This window comes from Hemitrygon akajei, chromosome 23 (genome assembly GCF_048418815.1).
Source record: "Hemitrygon akajei chromosome 23, sHemAka1.3, whole genome shotgun sequence".
Taxonomy (NCBI): domain Eukaryota; kingdom Metazoa; phylum Chordata; class Chondrichthyes; order Myliobatiformes; family Dasyatidae; genus Hemitrygon; species Hemitrygon akajei.
The window spans coordinates 17,355,526-17,370,815 of record NC_133146.1 but is presented as its reverse complement, the minus strand read 5'-3'; the positions used below and the strand labels follow the sequence as shown (position 1 = coordinate 17,370,815).

The 15,290-nt window shown below is 43.3% G+C and overlaps 1 protein-coding gene and 1 long non-coding RNA gene across 6 annotated transcripts in view; one reads left to right on the top strand and one right to left on the bottom strand.

Moving 5' to 3' along the window:
* Window positions 1-4,168, bottom strand: part of oga (O-GlcNAcase) — a 46,729-nt gene extending 42,561 nt beyond the window's left edge. For 3 of the 4 annotated variants that reach the window (XR_012096080.1, XM_073027059.1, XM_073027060.1), the window contains exon 1: window positions 3,680-4,168. Coding sequence is in view for 2 of the 4 variants with exons in the window: in XM_073027059.1 (XP_072883160.1) it covers window positions 3,680-3,953 (274 nt within the window). In the remaining 2 variants the exon portion in view is untranslated. Of the gene's footprint in view, window positions 1-3,286; window positions 3,539-3,679 lie in introns of those variants that run through there. The other variant, XM_073027061.1, reaches the window with a different exon arrangement.
* A 263-nt stretch (window positions 4,169-4,431) lies between these two features.
* LOC140715208 (uncharacterized) lies at window positions 4,432-6,069 on the top strand. 2 transcript variants are annotated; one of them, XR_012096081.1, is made up of 3 exons: window positions 4,432-4,581; window positions 4,678-4,765; window positions 5,700-6,069. It is a non-coding gene; the product is annotated as an uncharacterized lncRNA (long non-coding RNA). The 2 variants fall into 2 exon arrangements; XR_012096082.1 differs by having other exon boundaries at window positions 4,678-4,806.
* Window positions 6,070-15,290: the final 9,221 nt, after the last annotated feature.

The window sequence follows — 15,290 nt, the reverse complement described above, 5'->3', positions numbered from 1 at the left end:
CAAGAAGAGTGAGTGGACAATTTATTCACATTGTTTTCCCAAACCATCCATAATGAAGCAAAACTGAGAATGAGTGAAGATTGGAAAACACATTCCAGAAAGGTTAAGTCTGAAGAAAACAGTCTAGCAGATAATCCAAGCAGCTGATTTGGAATATACACGGGTTAGACCAGAGACAAAAATGTTGTGCATGTTGAGTGCCTAAGTTTATTAGAGAACAGCTGTCACAATAATCTCAAAGGGAACTGATTGTCTAGGAGAACATCATGCTGAATAATCAGGCTACTCCACCTCCAAAATTGTGCCCTAAAGCAATTGTACTCCCATGCACAAGAATACATCAAGTATCCTGCACTCTCTCTTACTTAATAGCAATGAGAGCGAATAAAAAGCCCAGATCACCTCCATGCAATTGTGCAGAGGTTTAGGAGCCGGGAATAGCACTAATAATTTTTAAATGGTGCATTCACCCAATAATGACCTGAATCACTGCTGTCCAACACACCCACCAATTAGGCAACACTGCCAAAACATTAGCTTGCAAATGCAGTTTGTGCATTTTTCTTTTAAACTGAAAGGCATGAGTTGCACGGACAACCACAAAGAACCATCTACAGTTGTTTTTATCCTGCAATACCAAACAGAAAATCAAAGACCAGGTTTAGTGAGTAACACCTGAATGAAATTGACTGGACTAATTTGACAAATTAAAGTATGCAAATAATACATTCACTCTCCCACCCCCACTTCCTTTTGTGCAACCAGAGAATATAATTCACAAGTAGGCCTGCAAGGAGGACAAAAGGATAAATCTTGTTTCTATTCTTAAAGTGAAAAAGGAACGTGGCAGTGAACCAACAGCAGGCTGCCAGCTGTTGCAGGATAGACTGTAATAGTTCAGGCAGATTCCATTGGCATTGGTAATACTGTGTCAGCAAGTTCAATTCGCTAAATCCGGGAGGAGAAAGACAGCATTATTTCTATCACTTTGCAAATAATCACACCACAACATAAACAATGCTCAATTTTACACAAAGGCTTTAAAATAACCTAGTCAAATGGATGTATTAAGAGACCTGGTGAAAGCAGTTTGGTGCAGTGGGTGTTTTAGCATGAGGATTAGCTCATAGTAGGCAAAATGGCCAGATGGAGAATCATTCTGTTACAGCCTGTTAACATCCAAATTACCACTGTTCCCCAACAGAATAAAATTTAATGAAATTTAACAGACCTTTCACAGTAAGAACACATTGTACAGTTAGCAGTCAATGAGATTACATCTTGAGTGCATTCTCATTTAAAACAGCACAGCAGCACAAAAGTCAGAAACAAAGTATTCAACATTTCAGTTTAATATTTCAACTCACTGAATACAAATAGGACTAGTTCAATTAGGCCACTTGATCCATAAGCCTGTTTCTGTGCTGTATATAATGATTACCAATCACCATTCATAAACTAATGTTCCACTTGGAGACCCGATAAAGGATTTGGCTTTAACAACTTTGGAGCGAGCTCTGGTCATTTCAATTAACTCAGGTCCTAACACACTGCAAATCTGATAGCACCAACTCGATACATTAAACTCACTCATTTAATACCTACTATCATTCTCTATGTTGTAGGTCACTCATCACATTTTCACCAAATTAGCCAGCAAATCCAATTTGACTAACTTCACCTTATGGAGACACGAGTTTTATGCCACAGGTGACTATTCTTCAATACATTCATGATCAGTAATAGGTGGCTTTGGGCAACAAGGGTACACCATTGAAGACAATAAAATAATTCTAGTTACAGACAAGATAGATTCTGCAGACGCTGGAAAAACTCAGCAAGTCTGGCAGCATTTAAGGAGCAAATAAAACAGACAACACTATGGTTCAATGGGAGTAAAAATAATTTAGGATGAAAGTTTCAGAGCAAGGGACTGAACTGGGCAAAGATCAGAATAACAAAACGAGCACCAGTGGCCAAAAATCATAACTGACAGTATCAGGCTACAAGCCAAACTGAGAGAATTACAAACGATCGTTTTTTGTCTGAAGTATCTGTATAACACATCAAAAGCTCAAAAGTAACCTTGCAGACCTGAAAGGATACGAACAGCCAACAATCCCACATTTAATAAGAGCAGACAAAGTAGTGGACAGATAGAGATTTAAAAATATTACTTTACATTATAATCACCTTTTACATTGGTTTGCAACTTCAGGCAATAGTCAATAAATCAGAATAACCATGATTAAAGTCTTCTGGCTAACTAAAAACTCAGCAATCATACAAGCCTATTTCAATTCACGATCTAACCTTGGATATAGTGAGAATATTAGGGAACTAACCTTTAAACAAAAGGATAATATATTGATATCTTATAACTTACATCTTCCTGATAAATACACATTAATAAGGAGATAACCAGATGTTACTAAAATCAGGTCGGCTCCTTCATGTTTCAGCTCAAGCAAGTTTTGAGCGTTTTAAAGCAATTTCACAGCAGACATTTTGTGTCGTCTATTTTCATCATTACTGGAGCACAACTTCATGTCGTCACAACAAGAGAACTTAAAACAAAATGTCTGCCTGTGAACTATGAAAACAGCCTGAAAAAGAGGAAATCCAACCTGTGCATAATGTCTAATAATTACTCGTCTCAGTTTGGGTTCTATAATTAGCTGAATTCTCAGTCTGTAAAGCCATTTCTCACCTCCCCCCACATCTGAGTTTAAATAACCTAAAATATTAACATTTTTAAAACACCAACTAGCACATGACTTATGAATCAAACATTTGCTCAATGGTGAAACTATGGAAGAAAAGAATGCACGTGCCTCTGTAAACTGTCAGCCTAATTGCGACCTTTATTCCTCCACTATCTAAATAGCAAGCTATTAAGAGGACAATCAAACCAAAACCAGTTGGCACGGACTTAACATTAAACTGACTGTCATTGTGAAGGACCGCACTTATTGCCCAGTCTAATTTTGCCCGCCACGTAACATACATTGTTGGGCCATTATTTGGGAGAGTTAAACAATACAGGCTCATATACACAATTCCTTAACATGAAAAGCAACCCTTTAAGACATGACCCACTCAACATTTTAATGATCAAATTATCAGCGCTGGCGTCCACCTCCAGATTTACATAAAATAATAAATCAACTGTAAATCCACTTAACCCTGAAGTTGATGCTGACCCCCAGCTCCCCATAACCCCCACCGTTCTCCAGATTGGAGAACTCTAAATGTGACCTACAACGCTAAAAAAAAGATTCCTCACCTCCATTTTAAAAAGACACAGCGAGAGTTAAATGTTCCAACTGGATCCATGCCTCCAGAGAGACAGCAGCTCACAGACTCTGAAAGACAAGCCGGACGACCCAGTAACTAGTACCACCCTGCCCGCCGACGTGCCCCCTCCCCCGTGCGAAATGCCCTGCTATTCACAGGACTGGGGCAGGGAGAAAGAGCAGTGAAAGATTATGACATCACAAGTCATACCGCCCCTCCCCCAACAGCGGCAGGAAGGGGCCAGACAAAAAAAAGCTGCAGCTTCGACACCAAGAAATAAACCGCGACACATCTACAGGGTACATCACTTATATAAGGCAAACGCCCACATGACGAGGTTACAGTCCATAAAGAATAGGTGTTCGGCTATTTAACCATTTACCTTCCACGACACCGCAGAGGAACTTCCTCTTTCCTCCGGGAGGCTCCGGCCGCTGGGGCAGAGGACGATTATCGAGTGTGCCGTTGCCGATGGTCGGGTCGGGAGCGGCGCCAGGCTCGGCGGAGGCGGCAGCCGGTGCGTCGCCGGGTGGGGGGATGGGGAGACTGGGCTCAGCAGGGGCGGGGGTAGGACTAGGTTGGGCAGGCGGTGAACAGTCACCTCCGGCGCCGCCGTTCTCCTGCGGCCCGCTGGGTACTTTGTCCGTCTGCACCATGGTGACCGGAGGACCGGGCACCACCGCGACGCTCGCCGCCCAAACCTCAAGAACAACAGCCGGATCCCGAAAGTCTGCCGTTCGTCAACCCTCCTTATTTACAAAGCAGGAAATTTTTTTTTAATAAAAGGCGTCTTTTATTTTCTCCTCAAGACAAGCAAACGATCACTAGCTTCCGTCCCTTGTTGTCTACAGAAGCACTCTGGGATAGCTGGCCCGCCCCTCCGCATGCGCAGTGACAACTACCACCCATCACCCTCTTCCCCTCCACAAGGAGCGCATGCGCAGCCGCATCTTCGTCACGGACTTCCACCCTGTGCGCATGCGCGTTATGGACACTGTCCCTTCCCTCTGCGGGCGCAGCGCAGATGCGACGCTACCCCTTTAACAGGGCGCATGCGTAAAACCGAAGCCCGCCCCTTCCTAGGGCAGTCCGCATGCGCAGTGGGATCCTTTGCCCGACGGCACGAACCCCAAATATATTTTCACTTTAAATTCATTTCCAAAAATTTATTGTCCATATTTTCCCAGAATCATTATCCATTTGTTCTGTATGCACAAAATCCGCAATTTTTTTTTTGCAGACAGGCTACAGTGGAAAACCTGTGCGCATGCGCGTCCTTTCAAGGTATTTGGCCGGCAGAGCCCTCTTTCTATTGAGTTAGTTAAAAATAGTTTTGCTATTTTCATTTCTGTCATTGACGTACAATTACTGTCGTTTTAGGCATCTAAATGTTAAAGGGAGGCTGCTGGGAGTTGGGCGTGACGCAAATTGCGCATGCGCTGAAACCGCCCGAAACCAGTGTCAACCGGTTTGTCTAAACACCCATCTTTAAATAACATCCTCTTTAAGGTCGCTTCTATAGACTGGCAACGGATGGTTTACTTTTATTCTAAACGATTACGCTTTTGTGGTGATTTGTTGTAATTCCCAGATTGTCATCCAGTTGTCTTGCTTTTTATAAAGCTTTCCCTCCGTCGACCTGTAGTGCGCATGCGTGGCAATTGTTTTTTAAAAGGCGCTGGCTTTTAGTCACGCATGCGCTTTGGGTGACGACGGCAAGCGAAAGCGCATGCGTGTGTGACTGGGGATTTAAATCTGGGCATGCGTCGTGGTTAATCTGCCCACCCCCGCAACATCCAGTGACCTAATTTTATGAAGCGGAGGGAGGGAGGAAGGGGGAAGAAATCGCTTAGTTATTATTTAACTTGCTCTTTCAGCAATTTCTATAGCAACTGACCTCGTGATTTTACTGCTCCAATCATTAACTTGCTGTGTTTATCAAGAAGTTGTGGTTTGTGGGTGGGGGGAACCAGCCTCCATTTAAAGGGGCAATGTAAATTGGTTTATTATTGCCGCATGGACTGAGATAACAGTGAAAAACTTGAGTACAGTTCAATTCATTGCAACAGTGCGTTGAGGTAGTAATTTTAAAAAGTACGATGGAAAACAATACCAGAGTGCAGAATAAAGTATTACGGGGAAAAATGCAGTGCAGATAGACAATGCCCTGGGGGTGAGGGCAAAGATTGTACGAACTCTTTTCAGGGAGAAGTCCTAACTTGTTATCTTTGCAACAGATGTGGTGATGCAGCTGTTTTTTAAAAAAAATAAACGTTGGCTAGAGTTCTCCATTTCAAAAAAATCTCAAAAACAAATTACTTGCTGTTTCATTAAGTTCTATGCAGATGCATCTTGAGTGATTTCAAGGATAAATTTCTGACTAGTTCTATCATTTGTTACAGGAATGTGAATTATTGTGAGAAGAAGCTCACAGCCACCCTCAGACCCCCCCCCCCCCACCACAACCATTCACGGGTCTAATTCAGTACATGTGGAAGACCAGGCAGGCATGGAAATATGAATCCTGGGAGAATAATGGAACACTGCCAGAATGCAAAGAAACCAGAAGCCTTTGATCTTAAACAGTCACAACAAACCAGTCAGGAGATACTGAAATAACAATATCAGGAACAGATTAGCATCATGGAGTTGTACAATAGGGAAACAGGCCCTTCAGCCCATCACGTTTTTGCCCACCATTGCACTAATCTATGCGTAACCCTTTTACCTGCCTAGAGTCCATGGCATTTTATGTGATTTAGAAGAAATGAATAAAGGCAATCACATTTGTCTTATGTCAACTTTTTTATGAAGTACGTTTTTCAGTTATGAAGTTAGACTGGAGAAGTAGTGGTTATTTCCCTCGGGGGGAATCAGGTGAGAGAAGAACTTTTGAACCGTCCAAGACACAGTGTTAAAATTTTGAGCGAAAGATAAAATAGAAGTTATGAAGAATTTTTTTTCTTAGTTGGAATGTTATGAACTGACGTTCATTGCCTATACAGATAATTTGGTGTATTTAAAAGGGAATTGAATAGGTAGTTATGAGAGAATAATGTGTCGTTCTATGATCAAAGTACATTTATTATCGAAGCATGTATACCATATGCAAACTTAAGATTCATCTTCTTGCAGGCAGCCACAAAACAAAGAAACACAATAGAACCCTTTAAATCCCACACAATGTAGAGCATCAAACACCCAAAGTGTGAAAATGAACAAGTCATGCAAACAGTAAACAAATAGCATACAGATCATGAATCGTATACAGAAAGACCAGAGAAAGAGACTGATTCAATTGTTCTAGAACAAAGTTCAAAGTAAATTTATTATCAAAGTGTGTCACCACATACTACCTGAGGTTCATTTTCTTGCAGGTACTCACGGTAGAACAGAGAAATACAATAGGATCCATGAAAAACCTACAAACAAAGACTGACAAACAGTCAATGAGCAAAAGAGGGCAAACTGTGCAAATAATAAATAAACACAAACACAAGGAAGTCTGCAAGTTCAAGCCACACACACAAAATGCCGGTGGAATGCAGCAGACCAGGCAGCATCTATCGAAAAAAGTACAGTCAACGTTTCAGGCTGGGACCCTTCGTCAGGGCTAGCTGAAAGATGATTGGGTATATAGCAGGAAATAGCATTAGCTCAATGAGGTGCAATGGCCTGTGCTATACAATTCTGTGAGGAAGAGAAGTTCGTATCTCAGAAACTTGTATAAGGAATCATCAGTAGCAAATGTGCTTGTGAGTCCAGGAACAGAAACGTAAACCAGCTGAATGTGTTGCTGAAGAGCTGGTGCAGGGGGCAAAGATCCAGCTTCTTCGATCATTGGGATCTCTTCAGAGGCACAGTCAACCTGTACAAGAGGGATGGGTTGCACTTGAACCAGAGGAGGGCCCAATATCCCAGCTTTTGCCGCCAGGGAGTTTAAAAAAGTTTTTCAGGGGTTTGGGACTGGAGAGGCCAAAGTCAGTGAGAAGATGTGCTGCAACCAAAGCATGTAAGTCTGGTATTCAGGATAGGCACACTTACAGCAAGTGGGCAGATAGAACCACTGTGTTAAACTGCTTCTATTTCAGTGCAGGTAGCAGATGAATGGAGGGTGTAGATTGCCTCTAAGGTCTGGGATATTGTGACCATAACTGAAACAAGGCAGTGAATGGCAGGATTGACCATATCAAGTCCAGGGGCATCATGTTCCTCTTAGATTGAAGGATAGACAGACTAAGTTCACGGAACCTTGGCTGATGAGAGATATCTAGGCTGTTTCAAAGCTACATTTAATGTCAGAGAAATATACACAATATACATACTGAAACGCTTTTTCTTCGCAAGCATCCACAAAAACAGAGGAGTGCCCCCAAAGAGTGAACAACAGTTAAATGTTAGAACCTCAAAGCTCCCCCCCCCCCACGTAAATGGCAGCAAGCAACAATCCCCCTCCCCCCGCCAGCAAAAAAAAGCATCGGTACCCACCACCAAGTACTCAGGCGTGAGCAAGGCAACAGCAAAGACACAGACTTGCAGTTACCCCAAAGACTACATTGTTCACCTGGTATTCGACATACCGCAGGCTCTCTCTCTCCCCAATAAGGGAGAAAGAGGGGTCTCCGTTTCATAGTGGTCAGTGGAAGTGTGACTAAGGAGAGACCACCCCAAACATGCCCTCTTTTCATTGTTACCATGAGGTAGGTACAGAAGCCTGAAGTCACACACTCAGTGATTCAGGAACAGCTTCTTCCCCTCTGCCATCCGATTCCTAAATGGATATTGAACCCATGATCACTACCTCACTACTTTCTTATTTCTGTTTTTCTTGCACTGCTTATTTTTAACTGAACTGTTTAATAGACATATATATACTTGTTGCAATTCAGTTTTTTTCCCTCTAAAGTTATCATGTATTTCATTGTATTACTGCCATAAAGTTAACAAATTTCACAACATATGCCAGTGATATTAAACTTGATTCTGACTAGATCATCTTAAAACTATCTGCCTATCCTGTGGAGCCACAGGAGATAGCTGAGATTTTTAACATCTATTTCTTTTTGGTGTTTACTGAGGAGAGTATACTGGCTGACTCCGTGATGGGAGGAGATGGTGGATACTGAGTACAGTTCTCTGATAGGCCTATCCTTTTCCATCAATGACTCAAACTTTGTAATTCAGTGCAGGTATCTCTAATTCATTATATCCATCAGAGTGAAATAATCCAGAAATTACAGAATGAATTGAGCTTAATAATATCTAATGTAAGCAAGTCAAACTGCTAGAGGAACCCAGCTGATCAAGCAGCGTCAGTTGGGGAAGGGTGTAGGTGCGGTGAAAGAATTTGCAACCATTTTGGGTTGAGAGCCAGGTTCAGGACAAGCCTTACAGCCTACAACCCCTGCCCCTCCATCACAAAAGAGCTACTCAACCCACTGATTTCCTCCACAATTGTATATTACCCCAAATACTAGCATTTATTTATTCAGAGATTCAACGTGGAACTGGCCCAATGAGCCACACTGCCCAGGAAACCACCTACTTAACCCTAGCCTAATCACAGGACAGTTTACAATGACCAATTAACTATTAGCCAGTATGTCTCTGGTCGGTGGGAGGAATCTGGAGCACTCAGGATGCTGGATTTGGGCTCTGATTCCCCAAGTGGTGCTAATGACTACACTACCATGCACCCATGGTATCAGCATATGTGATCTCTTGTGTCTCATTTGAAAGATAATTATGAAATGAAGGTCTGTGAATGGGATTCCTTGACTTTCTCCTCAAAAATACAGAAGAGTCTGTAGTGGGACTACATTGAGAATGGTCTTGCTCTAATACAAAGCATTGAACGGTCTCTCGTTTCACATTTCTGTCATTCATTATTAAGCAGCAAACTGTATTTCCTGTAGGGACAGCAACAAACCCAGGCACAAGTACCAGGTTCTCTCTGCTCAATCTCCATATAGTTTCCTTGTCCCTAGGGAAGTTATTCAGATTGGATGGCTGCATTATTTCCCCTGAAATGTCCTGTTGATCAGGTTCACACTTACTTTGTCAGAGGTTTCTGAAATACTTGTAGGAAGTCTGGTGATTATGCAGCTGCCAAAGCCTTGATGGAAACTTTCCTGAGCTGTGAGATTCCATGAAGTCCTGACCACAGACACAAGAAATTCTTCAGATGCAGGAAATCGAGAGCAACACACACAAGACGCTCGAGGAAATCAGCAGTTCAGGCAGCATCTATGGAGAAGGATGAACAGTCAATGTTTCGGGCCGAGACCCTTCATCAATCCTGATGCATAGTTTCAACCCAAATCCTCAACGATTCCTCCCAGCCCCCACAGATTCAGATTAATTCACTTACCACATGCACATCGACACATCCAGTAGGGGGGTGCTGGGGGCAAGTGACACCACACATTCCAGTGCCAGTATAGTGTGCCCATAACGTTCAGCAGAACAATACAAGCAGTTAGAACAACATCAATAAAACGACAACAGGAAAACAAGCCTCTTTCCTCCCTCCCAACCACTAGCACACAGACAGACAGGCCGCCTCCAGAGCCATGGAACACAGCAGGACAGAAACAGGCCACTCAGCCCATCTAGTCTGCACTGATCTAATCCTATTGACCTGCATCCAGATCATAATCATCCAAGTACTTGTACAACTTTCTTTTAAAAGCTGAAATCAAACCCACATCCAGCATTCGTGCTGGCAGCTTGTTCCACACTCTCACCGCCCTCTGAGTGAAGAAGTGCCCCCCACTTGTTCCCCTTAAACATTTCACCTTTTGCCCTTAACCCATGACCTCTAGTTCTAGTCTCACCAACCTCAGTGGAAAAAGCATGCTTGCATTATCGCCATCAAAATCCCTCATAACGTTGCATACCTCTATCAAATCTCCTCTCATTCTCCTATACTGTAGAGAATAAAGTTTTAACCTATTCAACCTTTCCCAATAACTCAGGTCCTCAAGTTCTAGCAGCATTGTGGTGAACTACATATACCTGTCTGGACACGCCCCCTGATGACTGCTCCTGTGGCTCCTCCCACAGACCCCTGTATAAAGGTGATGGAGGTCTGAGCCTGGCCTCTCAGTCTCCAGGATGTAGTATGGTGGTCACTCACTGTTCGTTCCTTCTTCCAGTCAATAAAAGCCGATACCTCACTTTTACGTCTCAGAGTGAGTTATTGATGGTGCATCAAGCATCCTTTTAAATTTTCTCTTCACTCTTTCAAACTTGTTGGCCATCCTTCCTGTAGGTAGGTGACCAAAACTGCACACAATAGTCTAAATTAGGTCTCACCAACGCCTTATACAACTTCAACATGACATCCCATCTCCTGTACTCAATACATTCATTAATTTATGAAAGCCAATATGCCAAATGCTTTCTTTACAATCCTATCTACCAGTGATGCCAGTATGGACCTGTATTCCTAGATCCTTCTGTACTATCGCACTCCATGGTGCCCTATGCTCGCCATGCCAGTCCTACCCTCGTTTGTCCTCCTAAAGTGCAACACCTCACACTTGTCTGCACTAAATTCCATCTGCTGTTTTCTCAGCCCATTTTTCTGTCTGGTCCAGATCCCTCTGCAAGCTTCAATCGGCTCTCTTGCTGTCCGCGACAGCCCCCAATCTTGGTGTCATTTGCAAATTTGCTGATCCAGTTTACCACATCATCATCCAGATCGTTGATGTGTAGATGACAAACAACAACAGTCCAATACTGAACTCTCAGACTCGCAGACATCGGGCCTGGACTCGCAGTCACAGACTCACAGACATTAGGCCTCCAACTTGCAGGTGATGCTCGATCCGCTGTTCCTCCATCTGATTTTCCTTGCTCCTTCTCAGCCTACCCGGTTGATAGGTTACTGATTGATTAAGAGTTACGGAGAAAAGATGGGGGGGGGGTGGGGAGAGGTTGAAAAGAAAATCAGCCGGTTCAATGTAAAGGAATAAAGGGTACCATGGTACCATAGCACTTAGTGTAACAGTTTACAGCACCAGTGATCGCTATTGGGGTTCAATTCTTGCTGCTGTCTGTAAGGAGTTTGTAAATTATCCTCATGACAATGCATGCTTCCTTTGGGTGCTCTCGTTTCCTCCCAGATTCCAAAAACGGACAAGTAAGTTGTGGCTATGGAAGTTGGCACAGGAAGCATGGTGACACGGGTGGGCTGCCCCCAGCACACCTTTGGGCTGTGTTGCTTGTCACAAACAACACATTTCACTGTTTCAATGAGCATGTGCCAAATAAAGATAATCTTTTAATCTTTCATCTTTAAACAATGTTAATGTTTTAGGGCAAATAAAAGTGGTTGATGCTTAGAGAAAGATTGGGAAAACTGTGGAGTCTTTGCGTGACGCAGTTTGGACAGTTTGTAGTCAGGATATTTGTGAGAAATCGTGAGAGGTGGTTGGATTTTGGAATGGTATGTAGTACTGTACTTTTGTTTTAAGTAATCACATTTTTTGGAAACCACCACGATCTCCCTGATATAATGGTCAATGTCTATACCTAATCAACATAGCCAACTAAAACACGTTATCTAGTTATTAGCAGATTGTTTTGTGATGCACGTAGATTGGCAGGAATATTTCCTACACTGAATTTGTGTAAACCTTTCCAAGGTTTATAGATCCTGAAATTAGGAAATGCTCCCATTCAGGCCACATCTGAAAGGGAGAGAAGGGATTCACATTAATAAATCACTTTTGCCTGCCATGAAGCAGGGGCAGAGTTAATTTCTTTACAATGAAGAGGCCATGAAGGGTGTCATTGAAATGCAAACACTTGCTCAAAGCCGGGGGCTTTACGTCGCTTGTGGAATCTTGGAATTCGACCAGGAGACAGTGCAAATTCCTGAGGATCTAAGTGATAACAAACCACTTTGGAGCACTGCCATCTCTCTTTGCTCTTAGTTCCATGGAAGCTCATCTGACTGTCTCCTTATGGGTGGGAGCAGCCATTTGCTAGATTTAATATCAAAGAAAAACCCCCTGCACCTCTGAAACTGGTACATGTACTGGTGGATAGTCAGAGTAATGTCATTCACCAGCAGGCTGGGACAGCCTGCTTTAGAACATTGAGTAAAACTCTCTTTCAGTGTCCCATCATGCACTCCTGGTACTAGAGGGCTTGAGCAGGACAGAGTAGGCCAGGACTGTTTTACCTGGTGTGAAGAAGAATGAGGGATGCTCTTGTAGAAAGGTGGCACAGTAGTTAAACAGTTAAGAGGAATTTATATGTTCTCCCCATGATTTCCAAGTGCTCCAGTTATAAGATCATAAAACATAAGCCATTGAGTCTGCTCCGCCATTCTATCATGGCTAATTTATTATCCATCTGTGGTGAACTACACATATACCCGTCTGGACACGCCCCCCTGCTGTCTGCTCCTGTGGCTCCTCCCACAGACCCCTGTATAAAAGCGATTGGAGGCACTGCTCCTCCCTCAGTCTCCAGGATGTTGTGTGATGGTCTCTTGCTGCTGACGGTGCTTTCTTCCAGCTAATAAAAGCCTATCTCTCGCCTTACATCTCCGAGAGCTATTGATGGTGCATCACCATCTCAACCCCATTCTCCTGCCTTCTCCCCTTAACCTTTGTCACCCTGACTAATAAAGAACCTATATCAACCTCCGCTTTAAATATACCTAATGGCTTGGCCTCCACAGCTGTCTGTGGCAATGAATTCCACTGAAATTCCTCCTCAGCTTTTTCCTAAATGGACGTCCCTCTATTCTGAGGCTGTGGCCTCTGGTCCTAGACTCGCCCACTATCCACATCCGCTGTGTCACATTCCAAAGGTCACATTTGGTGGCTTGTTACTGTGATGTACCTCTATACACGTACGTATAAAAACTCATAAAGGGCTTCGGTAGATGAGGATAGTCACAGTCTTTCCACAGAGTAGTCGAGTTGAAAGCTAGAAGGCAGATGTCTAAGGAGAGAGGGGAAAGATTTAAAGAGGATGAAAGGAGCAAATTATTCAGACAGAGAATGGTTGGTATGTGGAGCAAGCTACTAGACTCTGGCAAAGGTGGCGACAATTACAATATATAAAAGACATTTAGATGGGGTACATGGATAGGGAACATTTAAAGGAATAAGGGCCATAGGTGGGGGAAATGGGACGAGCTGAAGCAGACTTCTTGGTTGGCATAGACTTGTTGGGCTGCAGGGCCTATTTCTAACTCTGGAACTCAAGGATCCAAGTTCCTGGGTGTCAACATCTCTGAGAATCTACCCTGCGCCCGGCATATCGATGCAGCTACAAAGAAAGCAGGACAGTGCCTATGTTCCATTAGGAGTTTGAGGAGGTTTGGTACGTCACCAAAGACACTCGCAAATTTCTATAGATAGATGTACCGTGGAGAGCATTCTAACTGGCTGTATCACTATCTGGTATGGAGGGGTGTTGGGGAGGGGAGGGGAGGTGGGAACGACTGCACGGGATTGAAATCAGCTGCAGAGAGTTGTAAACATAGCCAGCTCCATCATGGGCACGAGTCTCTGTAGTATCCAGGACATCTTCAAGGAGCAATGCCTCAACAAGACAGTGTCCATCATTAAGGATGCCCACCACCCAGGACATGCCCTGTTCTCATTGCTACCATCAGGGAGGGGGTACAGGAGCCTGAAGACACACACTCAGCAATTCACACACTCTTCCCCTCTGCCATCATATTCCCAAATGGACATTAAACTCAAGAAAACTACCTAACTATTTTTGTTTTATTTTTGCATTACTTATTTAATTTAACTATTTAATATATATACTTACTGTAATTAACAGCTTTTTCTCTATTATTAATTGGTACATTGTATTGCAGCCGCAAAGACAACAAATTTCATGGCATATGCTGGTGATATTAAACCTGATTCTGATTATGTGATAGGGATGGCAGGGGTTGGACACAAAGTAAACCTCCTACACTAACTCATCAGACACTCCCAGGCACGAGTCAAATACACAATAAAGCTCCCTCTCTGCTCTTCTATCATACACCTTTGTCCCATCACATTTGAGGATTGTGACAGCGTAGACTGAAAACTTTGTTACTCTGACTGCACAAACTGGGTGGACCATTCCTTGCTTTAAGCTTGTTCAGTTGATAATTCGGTTCCCCTAACTCCAGGACTTGTCCAAGAAAAATCCTTCAGAAAGAAATAGAGAATCTTCATCTCTCTCCACAGGTGCTACAGCCATTTGCATATGTATTTCAGATTTCCAGCATTGGTAAAGTTTTAATTTTCTAAGATCCATCAATCCCGGAGTTCTCTGGGCTGCGGCCCAACCATGCAAAGCTTTTGGGGTGAACAGATTTCCATGTGGGTAGCCTCCAACTTGACACATGAACATCAATGTCTCTAACTGCCGGTAGTTTCTCCATCCTCTCCCTTTGCTCTTCTTCCTTTTCCCATTCCGGCTGCCCTCTTACTTCTTCTCCTTCCCTTCCTGTCACCTCCATTTGGTATCATTGCTCCTTCCCTTTCTCCCATGGTCCACTTTCCTCTTCCACCAAATTAATTCTTAAGTCCTTTACCTTATCCACCGAAGACCTCCCAGTTTTTCCATTCTTCGTTCCCCCACCCCACCCCCACCAATCCACCTTGCCTCTCACCTGGCTTCAGCTATCATCCGCCAGCTTGTACTCCTTCCCCTCTCCCCACCACCACCTTATTCTGGCTTTTTCCCCCTTCCTTTCCAGTCCTGATGAAGGGTCTTGGCAGCTGGTCAAGGAGCATCAATGCAGAAAGAAACTGTTAATGTTTCAAGATGATTTATTTACTTGATTTTTTTTAAAAATCATTAAGAGATACGGCATAGAATAGGCCCTTAGAACAGTGTTGCCAGTAACCCACTGGTTGAACTCTAGCTAATTATAGGACAATTTGCAATGACCAATTAACCTACCAACCGGTACATCTGTGGAGTACGGGAGGGAACTGGAGCTTGTGGAGGAAACC